This window comes from Mytilus galloprovincialis, chromosome 14 (genome assembly GCF_965363235.1).
Source record: "Mytilus galloprovincialis chromosome 14, xbMytGall1.hap1.1, whole genome shotgun sequence".
Lineage (NCBI taxonomy): Eukaryota > Metazoa > Mollusca > Bivalvia > Mytilida > Mytilidae > Mytilus > Mytilus galloprovincialis.
In genome coordinates this window covers 43626762-43641626 of record NC_134851.1, presented here as the reverse complement: position 1 = coordinate 43641626, position 14865 = coordinate 43626762, and the positions used below count along the sequence as shown (strand labels likewise).

General features: G+C 34.2%; 1 protein-coding gene across 1 annotated transcript; it reads left to right on the top strand.

Annotated features, from left to right (window-relative positions):
- Window positions 1–9753: 9753 nt before the first annotated feature.
- LOC143058748 (uncharacterized) lies at window positions 9754–12080 on the top strand. Its single transcript, XM_076232198.1, has 2 exons — window positions 9754–11721; window positions 11998–12080. The coding sequence occupies exon 1, from the start codon at window positions 9893–9895 to the stop codon at window positions 11399–11401; it is 1509 nt and encodes a 502-aa protein (XP_076088313.1). The 5' UTR covers window positions 9754–9892; the 3' UTR covers window positions 11402–11721; window positions 11998–12080.
- The last annotated feature ends 2785 nt before the right edge of the window (window positions 12081–14865 follow it).

Here is a 14865-nt window from a genome sequence, read left to right as displayed (position 1 = left end):
GAAATCGAGCGTATTATAATACTAATAATTTAACAATTAGTTCAATAATTGGGACTATATTTTTATATGGTTACGCAATGTTGAACAAAGAAAGGGATTGATTTTTAAATTTAAATCGGTTTTGTTTACAATTAATGAATTGTAGTACCTTGAATGTTTATTTCATAAAAATAATAAGATTTATTTAATCTAATAAACAGATCTATATAACCTCCGTATAGGACCTGCATTGAATGATTAAAATTAAGAGTTGTTGGATTAAAAATCTTTTATCACGATCAAACGAGAACAAATAAAAACAAACAAATCAATTGTTAGGTTCTTCAAAAAATGAACACTTTATAAAAATAATGCACACAAAGCGCCTTTCTATATTTCCATTTATACCAGAACCACTCAAACCGCATCAGTTGTAAGAGTTGGAAACTTAATTAGTGGCTGATTTACCAAGTTAGGGCCAGTGGAGAACCTAAGGAAACATATTCTATAAACTATATCAGTATGGAAGCACTGACCAGTGAGCTGATTATATCCCCACCCCATCGGAACTGGTCCAGTCAATCAACATAGCACTCCAGAATCCAAAGCACGTTTCTGGATTCCTTTCACACCGACCCCCCCCCCCAAAAAAAAAAAGAAATTAAAGAAAAAGATGTGTAAGTCCATCAAAACGTTTTAGGAGCTTAAAAGAGACATGCATATATTGTCTCTCATAATTCTTTATAGAATGGCACTTGTATTTTAATTTATAAATTATTGTTTTATTTAATGTATTTATTATGATGATTGTATTATATACATTACAAGTGGTGAGACTCTAATAAAAAATTGAATCTGAATCTGCATAGAAGAGCTAAATTCATCTATGGTTACTTTACACGACGAGTAAGAACACTATTAATTTCTCATTAATTTCTTAACTGATCAGGGGAGAATTTAAGAAAGGTATGTTATACTAGTGGATATGTAGATAAACATGGATAAGGCAAAAAAAAAATATGTGTGTTTTCTATTTCCCTACCTATCCTATATTTTAAGATAAGAATTAGCCTACCTTAAAGTGTTTTTTTTTTTTGGGGGGGGGGGGGGTCTTTTTTCAATAAGCACGGTCGACACCATTTGCGAGTATGGTCTTGAGAAACGATGATAGTCCGTCGGAAGGGGACAATAAATGGCTGATCCGTATTAAGAGAGAGAGCCATATCTCTTGCACGTAAAAGACACCCTTTAAGTTATCTCTTGCACGTAAAAGACATCCTTATCTCTTGCACGTAAAAGACAATCTTATAGATTTCGAAAAATAGTAAGCTAATGTCATACAAGGCAGCACTCGCATCCGCAAAGTGAAGAAGGATTAATATAAGTTGCAATAACTTGTTTCCCAATCCACTATAAATAAATATGATTAAACTAAGCACTGTTGGAGTCAGAATTACTCTCCCATCGACTCAACGTAAAAAAAATATTGTAAAAAAAGAAAAACTACCTCCCTACATACCCTATTTTTTCAAAGATGTAATAGAAAACACACATATTATTTTATTTGGCCTTGTATTAATAGTAAACATAAAAGTTTGAATATACTAAATGAAAAAAAAAAATCTAACACAATGCTACAATATGAAAAGAAAAACAGGTTTAATTCCAAATGACCAATAATTTGTTTTTGAATTATATAAATGCGGTTATAAAATTTAACATAGGACATTTATGATAAACTGGAGGGCGTCTTTATATCTGTTTCAAAAGGTACATGTTATATGAGGAGACCCATTGCACAGTCAATAACAAGCTAGACTAGAATCTTTTTATAATAAAAGTACTTACAAATAAGAATAAAAGTCACTGCATATTATCAACATAGACTTTCAGATGAAAACAGTATTATATTTTAATGACGATTCCCATATTTTACTAAAGTGTAGCATGTTTGAGTCTTTTTAATTTTTTTTAAAAATCTTCTAGATTTTATTTGTATTAGTATCGCTGTAAGCCATTTACAGTAGATAAGTTGTATAAATGGAATAACCCTCCTGTTGCTACTGTACTTTTAAAACTAAATATAATGATACTTTTTAAATATGAAGTTTGTAAAGTTTTTGGTTGAATAATTAAATATAAAAACTGAAAAGAATCATCTGTCCATATCCGTTTTACGTTTACAGGTTTATGGAGGTGAAACTTCATTGTGATGAAACGTCGTTAACTATATATGAAAGTTTTTTCATCGAAATTTTGTTCGATAAGAAAATAATAATAACTGGCACTGGCACTTACACTAGGTATACAATGATACAACAATTAGTGATAAACTATCACTGGCGCTTATACTAGGAGACAATAACATTTCAGTCATGTGATATCTGTCGCTGACACATACACCAGCTAGACAAAACTACAACATGCATGAACTATCTGTCACTAGCACATAAACCAGCTAGACAAACATACAACATTCAAGAAATATCTGTCACTAGCACATAAACCAGCTAGAAAAACATACAACATTCAAGAAATATCTGTCACTGGCACATACACCAGCTAGACAAAACTACAACATGCATGAAATATCTGTCACTAGCACATACACCAGGTAGACAAAACTACGACATCATAAAACAACAACAACGTTTATGAAATATCTGTCGCTGACTTATACTAAGAAGACAAAATTATAACATTCATGACATATCTGTCACTAGCACTTATATTAGGAAGACAAAACTGCGATGTTCATGAAATATCTGTCACTGGCACTTATACTGGGAAGACAAAACAACAACATTCATGCCATATCTGTCGCTGGCACTTATACTAGGAAGACAAAACTACGACATTCCTGAAATATATGACACTGGTACTTATAATAGGTAGACAATAACAAAAGTCATTTGAAATATGTGATGTCGCTTATACTAAATTTACAATGATATAACAGTCATGTGACATCTGTCACTGGCGCTAACACTAGGTAGACAATAACACAACAGTCATTTGATACCTGACGCTAACGCCTATACTAGGTAGACAATAACACAACAGTCTTATAATATCTGTCGATGTCGGCAATACTAAGGTGAACAATAATACACCAGTTTTGTGATATCTGTCGCTGGTGCTTATTATTTGATAAAGAATAACACAGCAGGCATGAAATATTAGTCGTTGTCGTCTACACTAGGTAGACAAAACAACAACATTCATGAAATATCTATCGCTGGTTCTTATACTTGGTAGACAAAACCATAATATTAGTAAAATATCTGCCACTGGCACTTATACTACATAGACAATAAAACATTCATGAAATATCTACTGGCACTTATATTAGGTAAACAAAACTAAAACATTCATGGATATATGTCGCTTTCTCGCTGCAAAAGCTTTATGAAACAAGCGAAAAACAACACAGCCCCATTTTTCATTCTATAGAGTAATAGGATAAAGTACTTACCAAAGGACTTGTATATTTCAAACACCAACACAAATCATTTGTTGCTAGCTTCATTTGACGGCACATAAGTCCGATAAAGTTGTTGCTAGCTTTATTTGACGGCATATTAGTCCGATAAAGACCTGTCTTTCATTTAATCAATTCTTTCTCCCGTCAATGTGTTACCACTACAAGAAATATTTTAAAATATGCATGAACGATAAAAAAGTTTACGTCAGCATTGATGCCAGGTAAAAAGTATATACATACTGAAAAAATGTACGGTTTATCCTTAGTTGAAATTATAATTGTACATGTATAAATGGATAATCGAATTTTCACTTGCCGTTGGTGTTTTTTAAAAGTTTAAAATTCTCTGCTCTACAGAGTTTTCATGTATAGTAAAAACATTAAGATGACACCAATTAAAATACTGCACCGTATCAAATCAATATATAATAATTACGTGGCAAACAGTTTAAATTACATTTCATTAAAAATAAAGTCCTTCGCTAAGTGCATGCAGTCTGGATTTGGATTGTAACTAAATATTTGACATACTAAAGACTTGTGAATAAATGTAGTCAAAGAACTTGAAATTGGTTATATGAATTGAATTTATATTCAATTAAAGATTTCTTGCTGTTGCGCAATACTAATCGGTCATTGGAGAACGTTGAAAATGTTACTTGTAAATGTACATTTTTTCTTAAATATTGAAAAAATGTCACCAATTAAAACTTGATTATAAAGTAACCAAAAGTACAACCACAAAAAAGCTATGCACATTCAATGGTATTATCATACGCGGTGTAAGGTGCCAAATTGCATTTTATAGGGAAATCTTGTATCAAATCCAGCGAAGACTGAAACGTTCTTCTGTTCATTATGGATTGACAAAAACTTAATATTGTCTTTCACATTCAAATAATTTCGTCCTGGTTAGATACATCCCTCGATACAAATAACGTTTTACTAAATTTTGCAAAAATATATAAAATTTGCAATACAGTATCAACATGTCATGAATCACATTTTGATTTGATGGTGTAAAATTGTTTCAATTCGCTTTCGAGTAGATATAGAAAGATGTGGTGTGAGTGCCAACGAGACAACTCTCCATCCAAATAACAACTTATAAAAGTAAACCATTATAGGTCAATGTACGACCTTCAATACGGAGCCTTGGCTCACACCGAACAACAAGCTATAACAAGGGGTACAATCAAAATCACGTGATGGATATACACACACCGGAAGTAACAGTCGAGCAGACCGATTGAAAGGTAAGTAGTCGTATTTACTTGTTTATATCAATAAAATTTAATAAATAAGGTAGAGCACCGAATGTAGGATACTATCTAGTTTTGAAATACACAATTATCCTTGCTGGAAAGCGTGCAGTTAATGCGAACACTTCGACACAGTTCCAAAATTTCACCGTCGAAGTGTTTGCAATAACTGCACGCTTTCTAGCAAAAACAATTGTGAATTTTTAAACTACATACTATCCGACATTCGGTGTGCCATCTTATTAATCAAAATTTAATTGAAATAAACAATAAAATGCAACTACTAACCTTTCAAGCGGCGAGTTCGACTGTAACTTCCGGTGTGTGTATATCCATCACGTGATTTTGATTGTACCCCTTGTGTAAAGGCCAATTTCTTCTTTTGAATTGTAACAAATTTCGTTTTGCAAATTTATTGATTTTTGATGAAACTAACCTAGGTACATTGGTTACTTTCCCCATCATATTTTTCCCTGAAAATTGAGAAACGTGTCACGACAATTTTGAACCCTTTAATTTTGAATTATATAGAAATATCAGAGTCAACAAATAATTTCGACTGATTACGACTGATATTAGTGGGAAATACTCATTGACTTATTTGACGAATATGAGCACGTCACAGAAGGAAGAACCCAGTCTATTAATAGAATTTGAAAGTGTGGACACAGATAAGGTTGGCAGCAAAATAGATCAAAATATAATTTTGAAAAGTGTGAACACAGAGTTAGGAGATTTTGTACAAACAGAATCAAATATGGATAAGAACTTTGAAACAAATAAAACGGATGAACAGGAAGCACAGAAGACCTCAGAGGCGACAGGCGGAGCTAGGCCAAGAAAGTATACCGATAAAGGTAAAGAATTTAGTGAAGAACAAATAACCAAATCCTATGATGGATTGAAAAGATTAAGTGAAAAAATAATAAGACTGATTTCTGATAACGAGACATTCGAGACAATAAGATTGCGCTATGGAAATTGGATGCAGGAATATGAACAATTTCATATCCAACATAGAATTCATTTTGATAAACTTAATGCCCTTGAGCAGGAAGATTATATGAAAATTCATACTACAAGAGATACTTTTCTAATGAACAGTCAATTCAAGATACAAGAATATCTCAATGCAAATCCAGTGAAAGTGCAGGCAAGTGTTCATGGGAGATCAGTAAGAAGCGCGGGCAGCTCGTCAGTATCTTCAAAACGACTAGAAGTTGAAGAAAAGAGGATTGAGCTTGAGGCTAAAAGACAAGCAATGAAACGTAAGCGAGAACTTGAAATGGCAAAAACGGCATTACAGTTAGATGAAGATGAACTTCAAATGCAAACTGAAATAGCTGTAGCTGATGCAAAAGCTAAGATATACGACAAGTTTGAAAAGGGTGAAATTGACCATGTGGAAACTCCGAAAGTAAAACTTGAAAATGTTGAATTGAAATCAAAACCTTTGCAAAGTACAGTACAGCCAGCTATCGAAACAGCAATTTTAGATCCGATGGCAAAAGTATTTCAACCAGTTAAAAAGAAATCAGATATTTTGAAGGACACAAGTAAGTTAGATTTCGTGAATCTACCGTCCGTCAACATGATCAAAAACAATATTAAACTTCCGAAAGAGAATGTTCATGAATCATACGGACCAACTCAAAGTGACGATATAACATCTGCGCCAATTCAAAATTCGGCTATAAATACTAACAGTAGTGTAGAAACAGCCTTTCAAAGTATGGTGCAGCATTTGAGAAAACCGACACCGGAAATAAGGAAATTTAGTGGAAACCCATTGGAATATAGGAAGTTTTTAAGACAATTTGAATCAAAGGTTGTTTTAAACTGTGAACAAGATGACGAGAAGATGAATTACCTCGAGCAGCTGACATTTGGAGAAGCGCATAAGGTAGTATCTAGTTACAGTCATCTGCCAGGCGATAGAGCATATAAGGCATCAATGCGTCATCTTGAAGAGCGATATGGTGATACAGACGTGATGGCCTCAGCCTTTATTAAAAAAGCATTGGATTGGCCAAATATTAAATCAGGAGATATTCAATCTTTGGACGAATTTGCATTGTTTTTGGTTGAATGTCAGTATGGCACGGAGAGTATGGAAGCCGGAAGTGTTTTAGAGTATTCTGAAAATATCAAACGTCTGATGTCAAAATTGCCCTTCCATATGCATGATCGCTGGAGAAATGTTGTTTTTCGTGTAAAGGATTCACATAGAACAGTTAAGTTTAATGACTTTGTGAACTTTGTAAAAGCAGAAGCCAAGAAAGCTACAGATCCGACATATGGCAACATTGCCATGAATTATTCAAATTCTAGAAATACGAATCAACAGCGACAACATGGACAAAAGGTTTCAAATGTATGTGATGTGGCAAAAAAGGCACCTAGTACTGAGATGCGCTGTTCCTATTGTGAAGGTACACATGCTTTAGACAAATGTAAACGACTTACAGCTCGTCCACGCGAAGACCGAATCGCTTACTTGAAATCTAAGGGATATTGTTTTGGTTGTCTTAAGAAAGGCCATATGAGTAATAAATGCAATAGGAGACTCAAATGCTCAATATGTGCGCGGCTTCATCCAACTATACTTCATATTGACAATCAAATTAACAAACAATCATCGTCACAGCAAGAGCCATCTGTTAAAAAGGATGATCCTCAAATACCCACAAATCATGAAGGCACACAGCCAGTTGTAGTTAGCTCCATTAGTAGTGATAAAGGGGCTGGTGATGTGAATTGTGCTATGGCAATAATCCCTGTGCGAGTTAAATTGAACAATAGATCCCAGAGTGTCGAGACTTATGCTTTCTTCGACTCAGGCAGTAGCATAACATTTTGTAGCCAGAAGTTAATGCAACAACTTGGAGCTAATGGAAAGAAAACTCAGATAACTATAAGTACAATGGGAAACACACAAACTATTAATACATGTGCAATTAATGGCCTTCAAGTGTCTAGTCTGTCAATGGAACACATGGTGGATTTGCCTAAAGTATATACTAAGGAAAACCTGCCCGTATCAAAGGAACATATTCCTACTCAAAGAGAAATCAAGAAATGGACTCATTTGGAATCAGTGGATATCCCAGAGATTGATGCGGATATAGGAATTATGATAGGTAACAACGTACCTGATGCTTATACACCGTTTAACGTATGCACGGGACCGAGCGGCTCCCCACATGCCACAAAAACGAGACTTGGGTGGATATTATGGAACGTTATAAGAGACAGTTCAAGCTTTGAAGTGAATAGAGTTCATATGCAACATGAAGGATGTGATGAAACACAGTTGAACTTATTAATGCAGAGCATTAACTTAGACTTTCCAGAACGAATGAACGAAGACAAAAGAGAGAATTCTATTGATGATAAAACATTCATGCAGCAAGTTGAGAGCTCTATACATTTAGAAAATCAGCACTACTGCATAGCACTTCCGTTTCGAGACCAGCATGTTGTTTTTCCGAATAATTCAGTACAAGGCATAAAAAGGCTAAATGGACTCCGACACAAGTTTGCCAAGAACGATAACTTCAAACAACAATACTGTGATTTCATGTCAAAGATAATTGAGAAAGGCTATGCAGAACCTGTACCTACTGAAGATGTAGATAGAAATGATGGCAAAGTTTGGTACCTACCGCACCATGGAGTTTACCATGCGAAAAAACAGGACAAAATACGAGTTGTTTTCGATTGTTCTGTCAAATACATGGGCATTTCTTTGAACAGTCAGCTATTACAGGGTCCAAACCTTGCTAACAATCTTTTAGGCGTACTGATCAGATTCCGACAGGATAAAATAGCAGTCTTAGGTGACATCGAATCAATGTTTTACCAGGTGAAGGTTCCAGTTGAGGACAGAGACTTTTTACGTTTCTACTGGTGGGAAAACGGAAATGTTGATACTGAACCTAAAGAATACAGGATGACAGTACATTTGTTTGGGGCTACTTCTTCACCGAGTTGTAGTAATTACGCTCTACAAAATACGGCAAAAGAAAACAAGGATAAATTTGATTCTTTAGTGATTGATACACTGACAAAGAACATGTATGTAGATGATTGTTTGAGTTCTACCGATACAGAAGAAAGTGCTATGTCGCTTATTAAGAATGTAACTGAATTGTGCAAAGAAGGCGGATTCAATATGACTAAATGGACAAGTAACAGTCAAAATGTTGTGCAATCCATACATGAAAAAGATTGCGCAAGAAATATAGAGGAATGGAATTGTGGAGATGATAGTCTCACCGACCGTGCACTTGGAGTGTATTGGTATATAAAAGATGACAAACTTGGATTTCACATAAACATTAAAGAAAAACCGTCAACAAGACGCGGAATTCTCAGCATAGTCAGCTCAATCTATGACCCTATTGGTATTGTTTCTCCGTTTGTATTGACAGCCAAATCAATACTACAAGGATTATGCAAGAAAGAAATTGGATGGGATGAAGAAATTCCCAACACAGAACTTTCGTCATGGAACAAATGGCTCAGTCAGCTTAAAGGATTGGAAAACATTAAAATAGATAGATGCTACAAGCCTCAACACTTCAAGGCTATTGTTTCATACCAACTACATTGTTTTGCAGACGCAAGTGACAAAGGTTATGGTTGTGTATTTTACATACGGTTAGTCGATGAAGAAGGTAGTATACAGTGTTCCTTTTTGTTAGGAAAATCGAGAGTAGCACCGCTTAAATCGATGACTATTCCGAGGATGGAACTGACAGCTGCTACTAGTGCCGTTAGGCTTGGAAACATGATTATAAGAGAGATAGAATACTCATTTGATGACATTTATTACTATTCAGACAGTATGTCAGTACTTCGATATATAGCAAACTCAAAGACACGTTTTCACACTTTTGTAGCCAATCGTTTGGCTGTTATTCATGAATCAACTAAAGTAAATCAATGGCACTACATAGGCACAAAAGAGAACCCGGCTGATTTAGCTTCCAGAGGAGCGACTATTGAACAATATAAAAGAAATCCACAATGGCTTCGTGGGCCAGATTTCTTATGGGATAAAGACATTAAATTCCCACAGTGTACCGAGGACACTAGTTTTATCGGCAATGATCCAGAAGTTAAGAAACCAGTGGCTGTTTGCACTGTACAATCATTTGAAGGAATGGAACGTCTTATTTCTTACTTTTCGAATTGGGAACGCTTAGTCACCATAGCAGCACGGTTCGTTATTGCAGCCAATCACTTTAGAAATGCTAAAGACAGTATTAAAATCGACGGAAACGGAAAAATGAGTATGAAGATGTCAGATACACTTACAACAAGTATAGTTGAGTGTGCAGAGAGGTCATTGATTAGTTATGTGCAACATAAACACTTAAGTGAGGATATACAGACTCTTGAAAAGAAGTGTCCTCTCAAGATTTCTTCAAAACTAAGCAAACTGGATCCATTCGTCGACAAAGATGGATTGCTTAGAGTTGGTGGACGATTGGAGCGATCGGATATTTCGTACGAATCAAAACACCCTATCATCTTGCCTAAGGACTCACCGATATCAAGACTTATTATTGAGAACATTCATCGTTCAATTGGACATTTAGGAAAGAATTCAATCTTAGCCGTTCTTAGACAAAAATACTGGATATTAGGAGCTAATTCTATTATTAAAGGCTTAGTGTCTAGATGCGTCAGATGTAAGAAATATCAAGGAACATGCGCAAAACAGAAAATGGCAAATCTTCCGAAAGAAAGACTTCAGGCTGATGATCCGCCTTTCACAAGAATTGGAATAGATTTCTTTGGACCCTTTGAGGTAAAGCAAGGAAGGAGTGTAGTTAAAAGATATGGTGTGATTTTCACATGCCTGACTATTAGGGCAATACACCTCGAATTGGCATATTCATTAGACACTGACTCTTGCATAAATGCTATAAGGAGATTTATTTCGAGAAGAGGAGTGCCAGTCTTTATAAGGACAGACAATGGAACAAACTTTGTTGGTTCAGAAAGGGAACTAGGAGAAGAAATAAAAAGATGGAACTTTAATCAAATACAGGAATTCATGATTCAGAAACGCATTCAGTGGGAGTTTAATCCGCCGTCTGCGTCACACTTTGGAGGAGTATGGGAACGCCTTATTAGATCAGTGCGTAAGGTATTCTATTCAGTCATGCATGAACAGAACATTCGCCTAACTGATGAAGGACTTATGACTCTATTCTGTGAAGTAGAAAGTATTCTTAATGGACGTCCGATCACAGAAGCGTCAGATAGTATTACAGACTTAAATGTATTGACTCCGAATCACTTGATACTTCAACGTCCGGGTGAAAGCTTTCCACCTGGTGTGTTCTCTAAGACAGACAGCTATGTCAGAAGGCGATGGAGACAAATCCAGTATCTCGCTGATTTATTTTGGACTAGATGGCGAAAGGAATACTTACCTCTATTGCAGCGCAGAACAAAATGGACAAAACCGACAAGAAATATGCAAGTAGGAGACATAGTTCTCATTTCCGACAATGCACCGAGAAATTCGTGGAACATGGCTCGTGTGATTGAACTAATCAAAGACAAGGACAATGTTGTTAGAATTGTCAAAGTGAAAACCGCAAATTCTGTGTTAATGAGACCAATTGCGAAACTGTGTCTTCTTGTAGAAAGTGACTAAAAACCCACAGCTGCCACCAAACTCGTGTTGATATGATAGACATTTATTGAACATTATGATATAATTGTCCTTTTGATTTATTTTTGATAATTGCGTTCTAGTTAAGAACCCAATTTAGGGGCTGGTATGTAAAGGCCAATTTCTTCTTTTGAATTGTAACAAATTTCGTTTTGCAAATTTATTGATTTTTGATGAAACTAACCTAGGTACATTGGTTACTTTCCCCATCATATTTTCCCCTGAAAATTGAGAAACGTGTCACGACAATTTTGAACCCTTTAATTTTGAATTATATAGAAATATCAGAGTCAACAAATAAGGTATGTTGATTTTTACATTTATTCTATGTATTTTGTGATAATATGAAAGTAAATTTAGCTATTTCAATGCCGTTATTGTGAACTTGAGACAATGATAAATATTGCCAATCTGATAATTGTTCATTTTCGAAATTACGAACTTTATTCATTACTTGTGTAATTCCTAGATGTTACAATGACTGTTTACTATATTTTCACACCTATGTTTATATTTTGTGAATGTTTTGAACATTGTTTTTGGTACAAAATCTTATGATGATTGCATTTTCTTTGTAGTCAATCTCATCTTACTGTTTATACTTTGGATCCAGTCACTTCACTGTAACTTGGAATATTTTGGAATAAACTTGAGGTGTGAATTGTGTTTAAATTCATTACGACTGATATTAGTGGGAAATACCTTGTATAAAGGGCCCCAAAATGACTAGTGTGAAACCATTCAAACGGGAAAACCAACGGTTCAAGTATGTATATATATAGACTTATATTTTGACACTGTGACTGAAACAAATACAGGGAATTCTAATGCAATTTGGATGTAACAATTTTTTTCATTGGCTAAAAGTTGCCGTCAAATCCACAGTTGACCAGGCGTAACTAAGGAGGTACCCGTCATTTTGAATTCTGAAACAAATACAGGGAAATAGGCCTTCCAACTTTTCTTCCGAGTTCGATATCTCTGTCACATCTTTGCTGACAAGAAATATTATAGCAGCTTATAAAAATTGAAAGAGTGACAAAGAGTACCAGCTAGTAACAAAGGTCTGGATAGAGGTAGTTTATTATTTTTATTCTATAATTTTTGTAGAACATTTTTCTCTTTTTTTATATATGTTTTGCCAAATACTTTCTTTTCTTTAAATACTGGCACCACATTATTTTCAATTCTCTATTTTTATGCCTATCTTTCTCTATTCTTTAAAGTTTTGCCCTTTATTTCGCACTTTTTGGGGCACTTTTGCCCATTTTTCTCTATTCTGTAAAAACACATCAAGTCCCAAAATAATGACGACCTTTCCAACAATGCAAAGCTTTAATGGTATTTCTAGTATATTCTATACAGCCACAACACAACTATACATGAACATTGATATCTCTTTAAAGATCTCTAGAACTATTTAAGATAAGGTTTATAATTTAAAATGCAGATCAATGAAAATATTGTATATAATTTAGATTTCAATTTTGCAGTTTGATTATAAACCTGGAAATATTAACAAATATTGATCTTTCTCTCAATAATATTGCTTAGTTTGAATGATAATCTTGACTGACGCAACTATTTCATAAGATATTTGTTATCATGGGACTAATGACTATGGTTACTAATATCGAAAATTTTCAATCTTGGCATATAGCCATTGAAAAGGATGAAAATTGCCTTAAACTGTCTATCTTGCAGTGTCGTTAATTGAATCAGAGCAGCAAATTCTTACTTCTGTTCCTTTTCACCAAGTATAACTTATTCAGAATTGCATTATGTGAGTGCTAATGTAAATAGGTATTCGACGGTAAAATTTCAATGGTCTTTTTAAACGCGTTGCAGTGAGAAATTTTCTCATATATATATATCGATTTCGTTTAAGTTCTAAGGTTAACATACAAGTCGTCCTGTGTAAGTTCTCTGCTGTTTTTACTACAAGCTTTGACTATAGTAGTTCTGGTATAAACCTCTTCCTCTGTCTAGTATTTTACCAATTACTGGCTCCTCTGATACCTCTACGCCTCTCTTGGAATTCTCTAGCACAGTTTCAATCGTACCTGTGAATTTGAAATGAAAATTTAATCATTATTTTTTATAAATTGACAACATTTTGAATTTGTTTCATGTTACAGGAATCATTATTTTAAAACAAAATATGGAATTTTGATGAAGAAACTAACTAAATGTTCCAATTCCTTCAGGAAAAGGTCCCATAGATGAATAGTATTATTTTTTAGGGTCACATTGTGAGTTCTTTATGTATTTGGTTCCTTTACATTCTTGGTTTTAAAAGTTTGGATTTGATTTGAGGGTTCCAGAATAGCGGTTTCTTGATGCCCCCCCCCGTTGAAGACCTTTTCAAATGATAAGTATATTTTATTTCATATCTATAACTTGAACATTTTGTTAAAAGATAAATGAATGATTATCTTATTAAAAAGTATAAGAGAGGTTTTTAGAATAGAAAAATATAAGGCAAAAACTGCAGAATAATGGGTAACGAAAAAAAAGATATAGAATGGAATATTAGTTAAAAAAACGAATAAATAGAAAATGATGTTCAAATCAAAAAAAATATAAGAAATGGTCTTAACATTTTTTAAATTTTTTTTTTACATAAATAAGGCCGTTAGTTTTCTCGTTTGACTTGTTTTACATTGTCTTATCGGGGCCTCTAATAGCTGACTATGCGGTATGGGCTTTGCTCATTGTTGAAGGCCGTACGGTGACCTATAGTTGTTAATGTCTGTGTCATTTTGGTCTTTAGTGGATAGTTGTCTCATTGGCAATCATACCACATCTTCTTTTTTATATTAACAGTTCATGAATAAAGAAATGAAGGCCCCCTATCGAGACCCTTTTATTAAGTTGCATATAAAGTGGATAAATTTGGATTATCCTTAAAAGAATTGATAGTTGAAGTTATAACTAATTGTCTGTTCGGACTTGAAATATTTTTTTTCAGTTATAGGGTTATCCATCTTTGAATGCTTCCTGTATTTATTTTCATGAATTTAATTTCTATTTCACAGAAACTGTCATATTCCTCACAGGCTTTTCCTTATGTAGAAAATGGCTGATTAAACCTGGTGCTTTGCAACAACCACTGTAGTTCAAATATATTATATAATTCATTGACCAATGACTTCGTATTTCGCCGATTCAATAAATCAAGTTTGACAAGATGTGTACTTAATGTGGCACAACATATTTTGGTAGAAGCTAGTGTTTGTATAATGATAATAGACCGGAGTATATAACATGTCAAGTTAAATCTAAGCAGAGTTCATCCGTTACCGATATCTTTAGAGTTTCCCCGGTTACATACACCATATATAATAATACACTGGTTGCAAAAATATTTACTACATACATTCCACGAAACCAAAAAAGTCTTCAAACCTGCTTTTGGTTTGATAGTTTTGAAGGGTTGTTGTCCC